Here is a 7946-nt window from a genome sequence, read left to right on the forward strand (position 1 = left end):
GCATGTCCTTTTGTCTAATTTTGCTGCATATGGTATGGTATTGTAGTGTAAATAAATTGACGGCCCTGTTAGATGGTGTCACCTGAGAGGGGATGCACCACAGCCGGTGTCTCTTACTGAAACGGCGAAATAAATTGAATGTATTTGAATTTGAACATTAAATAGCACAAAGGATGATCCCATCAGATCTTGCGTGTCGGTAAATGACTTGCCCGTACGGTGTGTTGCAGTTACAACCCAATTTGATAGACTGGCTGTTAATTAATTGTGTTGTGGAACTGTTGGAGTTCCATGGTCTTGGGGGGGGGGGTTGTAATAAAGGTTTTTTGTAATAAAGGGCTGTTATTTTACAAAGACGCTGTGTTTGTAAGATGATAGCAGCAGCATACAGGCTGCTGCAGTACAAGGTCATTTATTCTACTTTTAGTCTATTTTTCTCCATCTATATTGCGTAGAGGGTCGAAGCAGCAACAATTGTCAAGCTGAAAAGTAAATAACAAGAAATTCAATCACAAACAAGAATCACAAGATGCTTGTATGCCATGATCATGGATTAGCCCTTCGTGTAGCTAGAAATTAAACCATAACCAAGAATACTGAAGGAAGAGGGTGAGGATAAGGACAGGGGTTCGGCCAGGATTAAATCTGTGTCTGCATTACAATTTGCCGCCTTCCTGTCTCCTGACACTGCTTACATGCACATTGTGTCTGAATGGTGTTCCGGCTATGTATCTGGATGCGAGCCTGTCCACTTCCATATCTGGTTTTGAAGATGTGAAAGTAACGTTGTCCATTGTTGAATGGCTGTGCTTGTTCTAACTCGTAAGCTTCTGAATTAATCTGTCTTTATGGCTCCCATTGGGATGTAGACAGGAACGTTGTTGAACTTAACATAGGGGTGGCCACATGACTGGCATTTTCATGGCAAGTTTGGCTGCAGAGTGATGCGATCTCTCTACATTTGAAGAATCACATGAACACAAGTCTAACTGTAGCCATGTGAGTCGTTGTCCAGTCGTTACACCTTTATTTCAGCATGCACATAATAAGCAGATGTATTCACATCATTAGTTGTTTATTTGCTAGGGAGTCAGTCCAAAACAATCCAAAACATAAGTCCTATTCTTATCAGTCTCCTCAAGACAAGAAATTTCCTTTTTGCCCTGAATCCCAAAACCGAGACAAACCCTCAAATTTGGGTAAAATTTGGGGGAGTCTTATGTTTTGTTTTTTTCTGTAAACACATGTACTTTAACTTGTTCCCATGTAGGCAATCTATAAAATGGTTTCATCAGTGATGAAGATGCCTGAGGATGAATCGACACCTGAGAAGAGGACAGAGAAAATCTTCAGGCAGATGGACACCAACAGGGATGGTAGGTCCCCTCTGTCCATAGGCAGAGCATATGTCCTTGGTTTCGACTTGGTGTTCACCTTGTGGTATGGACTCCATGTGTTGGAGCAACTCATGTAGCGCTGCTATGCTGAAGCATACCCATTGTCCTCCAGCCTAAAGGAGCGACTCAGCAGTAACACAATTCACCAGTGACCTGGGATTGCACTTTCATACACAATACACTTCATTCAGCCACTGATAGCGGCTCCGTCACACACGCTCACATTGACAAACTACAGTACCATGCATAAGAAACAGGAGGAGCGAGATAAAGAGAGGGACAAGAAGAAAACAATAGGGTGTAAAGCTAGTCAGAGGAGAAAAAATGTTGGAAAAGAGAAAAAAGTGAGAGCGAGAGAAACAATTTGGGCTGTTCAAAGGTGTGAGACAGACCCAGATAGCAAGACAAAGAAGGAGCAATCACTGTGTCTTCTTTCTTTGGCTCTTATGATGAGAATCACGAGCACTCAGGGACGCTGTGTGTGTGTGTGTGTGTGTGTGTGTTGTGTGTGTGTGTGTGTGTGTGAGAGAGTGTGAGAGTGTGTGTGTGTGTGAGAGTGTGTGTGTGTGTGTGTGTGAGAGAGAGAGAGAGAGAGAGAGAGAGAGAGAGAGAGAGAGAGAGAGGAGAGAGAGAGAGAGAGAGAGAGGAGAGAGAGAGAGGGAGAGAGAGAGAGAGAGAGAGAGAGAGGGAAAGCCCTCCTGTCTGCTTTGAGTGTGGTATAAAACAGTAACGGGTAGTTAGAGGAATAGAGAGCCTCCTCAATACTGCCACCTCATGGTGAGAAGTGAACCCTGGCAAAGTATTCAATTTATAAATCATAACTTAGTTGAGTGGTAGAAAAAGAGAAGGGGGGACACAATCACTTTAGAGTTTTTAGCACCTAAATTGCCTATGCCTCGTTATGATTTTAAAGTTGAAATTAATTTAGTCTAATTGCCTCAGTTATAGTTGAACCCAGTCAGATTACATAGAGATTGCAAACCTCACTCATTTTTCCGTCCAGGAGGGCGGTTAATGTCAATGTTGAACCAGTACTGTATATTTTCCAATTTTTATCCATCTGGACCTACCTTGGAATATCAGGCTAATGTGTATTTACAACAATGTCTACCCGTGTGCACATAAATTATGAGTGTGCTTAAACTTCTAGTGTGTTGCGTCACATTAGTAGCCATGGTTCCATCCAACTTTCACATAGATTTCATGCAAATAATTAAATGTTGCATAAAAATAAAACCTTGTGAATGAAGGTATTATGAAATTCTATTCAGATATCAATCTTTTCTTTGTCATTTCCATCGCATTTATCGCACGTCTTTTTATAAATTAAAAATGTACCTGCCTCAAGTGAGCAAAACCTTTTTTGGGGGGGGGTATTCAAATCTGCTATTTCTATCAAGTTCTTTTTATTCAAAATAACAAAATTTGCACAAAAGAAGTTGGATGGAAATGTAGTTATTGTTTCTCTCTGTTTCTTGCCTGGCTTTTCCTGTTCTTCTATGTTGTGTTATTCAGGGAGGTGCAAATTACGTAATGACAATGCTCAAATCACTTCTTGTTCTATTTCTGTGTGTGTGTGTGTGTGTGTGTGTGTGTGTGTGTGTGTGTGTGTGTGCGTGCGTGCGTGCGTGCGTGCGTGCGTGCGTGCGTGCGTGCGTGGTGCGTGCGTGCATGCATATCTGTAGGCAAGCTATCTCTGGAGGAGTTCATTAAAGGAGCGAAGAGTGACCCCTCCATCGTCCGCTTGCTGCAGTGCGACCCCAGCAGTGCTGGACAGTTTTAAACCAGGGGTCTCAACATGACGTGTAAGGCTCTTCTACTCACTGTCTTAAAAAGAGTCGTCTTAACTGTCATATGGTCTTCAACAATTAAAAAACGAAAAAGAGATTCCTCCCAATTATCTAAGTCTTCAAAAACCATAACGTCTTTTTTCCATTGAAAAAATTAGTGGCAAACCACACTTTTCTGTCAAGTGAAAAATTATTTTCTTTTGTATTTCTGCAAACTTTCCTTGCTACATTAGCGCAATTAGTAGTCGTACTACAGGTTTCCTCCTTTTTGAGGTGTATTAAATCAACATCAAATAAACAAAGAGACATGCAACTGACTGTATGGTGACCTTCAGTTTTCCAATACTGAAGCAGTCAGTGAAGGATTTATCTGCACAATTCTCAATGGAGCCCAACAGTGTTTAAATGAGGTCTGAACCTGTCCTTTAATGTTTGTTTTACCCAGTAAATTCAAAATGTCATCAGAGAGAGGGCTTTTTTGAGTGCTTTAGTGAATTGCTTTACTGTGGTCATAAGAAGTTATTCATAAATCACAGGCGTGCTTCTTCAGCAGGGCTCTTACCAGATGAGTGCTTTCCCAACTCCCGGTCTGAAAGTCTACAGAGAGGCATTACCTTGGCAAAATCCACCAAGGCACATTGCCTTAATGTCTTGTTATATTTTCTTATGGGAACAGCGAGGAAGGAACTTGGCAGATATAAGCTATAGATGGGTTTAATTTGTTGTTTTCCTTGCTATCGTTATTAAGTCCAACATTCCAGGGGATCATAACTGCAAAAACAAGAGCCTAGTAATTCATTATGTTATGTTCAGATAAATGCTCACTGCTTTCATCAATTCTTTACAGTCACTCCTCTTAAACACTGAAATATGATGGGGTAGTAAAGGCTTGACTCGCTTTAAAGTGTAAATCTTTAATAAATGGCAAAACCCCATAGTGTCTGTGTAGCTCCTGAATTGCTCCTTGCTAACTTTTAAGCAAGGCCTGCGACCAGACTGTGTCTTTGACTGATACTGTGGACATTTACTGCAACCTGTGTGTATCTTATCTTCACAGTACTTTCTTCGGGTGACTCCAGATATCCCTTTTCCTCCACTACGGAGAAGACTGATGATGAAGGAATAATAAGATGATGATGATGGTGGTGATGATTACGATGAAGAGGAAGGACAGGCCTTCAAATTACACACTGAGGAAAGAAGGCACATGGGGCCATAGTTTCCTCCCTTCCCAGACCCATTTGCCTCTCTAAACCCCGGCAGAGACAGACCCCAAACACTTCCCAACCCCCACCCACCCACCCCACCAACACCACCAACACAATCAACTACCCACCAGTTGACTACAGTCCCACCGTTTCCCAATTGGCATGTCATGTTATAAAGAAAGACCTACAGTACGCTGCATACATACAAACTGGAGTTTGCAATATTGGCTTGACTGCATTTTCTTGGCTCTCTGTGCCCTGCAAGGCCTTTGGTGGAGAAACCCCAGATCCTCTGTCACTCTTCAGTGTACCATAGACAGAGGGAGTACATGAGAGGAGAGAGAGAGAGAGGAGAGAGAGATGATGATGATGATGATGATGGCTTTGATGTTGAACGAGAGGATATCACGATAGTTCCGAATTATTTAACTGCAGAAAGGACTTTTGATATTTGTCCCTTTGCTCAGAAAGAGAACTGATTTTTTTCCCCTTTTTTCTACTGTGAGAATGTGTTTGTGTGTTTGTGTTTTTGCAAACTTGATACACTTAATTCATATTTTTGTGCTGGGATTTAACGCCTCAAGAAGTAAACATGTGCTACTTATGCATATACGCCCTCGTTAGTAATTTGACTTTGTGAAGTATCACATTTGTAATGAAGGATAAAGTGCATCCCTGTATCTATCCTCCTCCACCAAGGCTGTCTGCATGGATTAGACATCGAGATCATTTTGTAGTTGCAGTGTGCAACTGCCCCTCTGTAGAGAAAATCAATAAGGAATGTTTCCGTCAGTTGCTCTCTTAAGTGTAGATAGACTTCAAGGCATCCAAATATATTAAACAAACAGACTTTATGTCAGACAATTGCGGATGCTCCATTCTCAAAAACAAAAAACTCCATTGTTGTCAAGATGCAATATTGCAAAATAAACAGTTGGGGGGGGGGGGTTCATTGAAGCTTTGAGGACTATTCTAGCATGCAAATCTGTTTCTATTTTGTCATTTACTGTGTGTGAAAACAAAACCCAACTTATTCACATTGAGTTTTAGATGTTTTCCGTGCAGCATGTCAAACAATTTTTGATGAGTAGGCTGATGGGGCATAGGGCTCATGTATGCATGTGACTTATATGTGCATGTGTGTATATGTGTGTTTTATGGATATCAGTGGCTAACAGTTCGTTGCCCACCCGGCTCGGTATCAGCTTCACAATGACATAATATTGTCATTTGAACTAGCCCGAATCAGAGTTATTGACAGCACATGGACTGACAAAGCTGACATCTAGTAGATGAAGTCAATGTTACACAACAAAAATGAAAAGGAGTTGCTTTAACTAAGGAAAGCACGACCTCACATCAGGCACAACAACCTGTCCAGAAGCGTACATCTACTGTAGGCGTGCACTGCTGATGGGGGTGCTATTTTAGTTTGTAGATGTGTGGTTTCCCTCCCAACTGGTGAGCTTAATAATCAAATCGTGGTCCGTCACCATTGTTTGAACCCTTTGTCATTCTACAACCCAAACGGATCTAAGCCATGGCCTAACATGTTGCAGATGCACAAGAAGGACTGAAATCCTGCAGGGATATTTGTGTGCAGTCGCCCCAATACTGAGTACACTCACCCCCATTCAAATTAAAATGAACTCGTCAACGTGAATCGAATTTACGCGAGTACTTAAACAATTCAGTTTTTAGGCATGACATGCAGTCAGCCACACATCAGCCCATCAGTGCCGGTTACCCCAAATCATCTTGCTACTGAGAGGATTGCTATCCGTTTCAAAATTGTCTTCAGAAGAAAAAAATGGAAGAAAAATGGAGCGTCTTGTTAGCTCGCTGGACTGAGTTGCACACAACACACTTGTAACATTGTGAGTCCGCCTCATGGGCATTTTGCGTTCATCCCATTTTCTCCCCCATCTTTCCCAACCTTTTCCACTATGTACTACCTAGTGAAGTTAAACTGCAATGAAATCCTTTTTGAACATTTAGGAAAACATCCCTCTTCTTTTTACGGCACCCAACCAAGGACCATTTGGACCCTGCCCTGAATGTAACCGAAGCCCCTCAGGGCTGAAATAAGTAGTGTCGGATATTGAATCGTTTTCAGATTGGAATATTTTGAATGTTTTGTTGAATAACTGCTGTTTGTAAAGAAAGAAAAAAAAAGACGTGGACATTGAAACAACCAAGGATAACAACTACTGCAATGATATGGTCACAATGTATTGCTTTTATTGTGTTTCTACGAATTTTAAAATCTGCGTCAGGTGTAACATTTCTGTTAAAACACAATAGCATCTTGTGGTTAAGTGCCAAATAAAAACAAAAACAGTATTATAGAGATTTATACTGTACAATTATCTGTTGGAACAAATTGTAATTGTTGCATTTTGTAGGTTTTGTATGGTATCCTGTATTAGTGACTGTAGTTTTTGAACACAATGCTGTTTTTCTTTTTTTTGGGGGGGGGTCAAGTTTAAAAGCAAAAATTAAATCTGCAAATCTTGTCCGCTATTGTTGATTTTGTGTCTGTTTAATTGTGTAACGTTGGTGGTTACACAATTGGTGGTTTGTAATGCAAGTCGTATGTCATCTATCAAAAGTGATTATGGGGGTGTCCGGGTAGCATGGTGGTCTATTCCGTTGCCTACCAACATGGGGATCGCCGGTTCGAATCCCTGTGTTACCTCCGGCTTGGTCAGGCATCCGTACAGACACAATTGGCCGTGTCTGCGGGTGGGAAGTCGGATATGGGTATGTATCCTGGTCGCTGCACTAACGCCTCCTCTGGTCAGTTGGGGCGCCTGTTCAGGGGGGAGGGGGAACTGGAGGGAATAGTGTGCTACATACCCTGACAAAACTCCTCACTGTCATGTGAAAAGAAGCGGCTGGCGACTCACGTGTATCTGAGGAGGCATGTGGTAGTCTGCAGCCCTCCCCGGATCAGCAGAGGAGTGGAGCAGCAACCAGGATGGCTTGGAAAGAGTGGGTAATTGGGAATACAATTGGGGAGCAAAAGGGGGGGGGGGTCCACAAAAAAAATGGTTATGGCCCAGTGCAGTGTAGGTCTAAATATTAACAGCCTTTTTTAAATGCATTTATTTCAGATTGTGGCAGGGCAACACATGGATCCCCGCTATCTAAATATATTCTAATGTGAAGGAAGGAACAGAAATGTGCATGTGGTTTGTTTGATTTCAGATGATTATCACAGAAGCCACACTCTCCAAAGTCATCTAGGAGCAAAGCAAAGTCCTCTAGCAGTAGCCTGTACCATCTTATGGGGCTACAATGAGCTGAATACAGTACTCCAATAACAGTTGTTCTCCAGTCCCGGTGAAAAAGACAAGAGTCCTTAGTTTGATAGCGAGCGGTTACTGTTAGCATCCATGTCTAAATGCAGCCTGTGTGTTTACCAGAGGTGGTGGAGATGTGCTGTACTTCATAAGTTGCAAAGATATATTTCATGGCCTGGAGCCTTTGAATTATTCCCTGCAGAAGAATATTGGTGCACATCTGAGGTTAAAAGATCTCGGATGCAC

General features: G+C 41.9%; 1 protein-coding gene across 3 annotated transcripts in view; it reads left to right on the forward strand.

The window, feature by feature from the left end:
* Nucleotides 1-4725, forward strand: part of LOC130117724 (neurocalcin-delta A) — a 122175-nt gene extending 117450 nt beyond the window's left edge. For all 3 annotated transcript variants that reach the window (XM_056285901.1, XM_056285902.1, XM_056285903.1), the window contains 3 exons: nt 1271-1376; nt 3083-3202; nt 4245-4725. In XM_056285901.1, coding sequence (XP_056141876.1) covers nt 1271-1376; nt 3083-3180 — 204 coding nt within the window. In that variant the 3' untranslated portion in view covers nt 3181-3202; nt 4245-4725. The remainder of the gene's footprint in view (nt 1-1270; nt 1377-3082; nt 3203-4244) is intronic.
* The last annotated feature ends 3221 nt before the right edge of the window (nt 4726-7946 follow it).

This window comes from Lampris incognitus, chromosome 9 (genome assembly GCF_029633865.1).
Source record: "Lampris incognitus isolate fLamInc1 chromosome 9, fLamInc1.hap2, whole genome shotgun sequence".
NCBI lineage: Eukaryota > Metazoa > Chordata > Actinopteri > Lampriformes > Lampridae > Lampris > Lampris incognitus.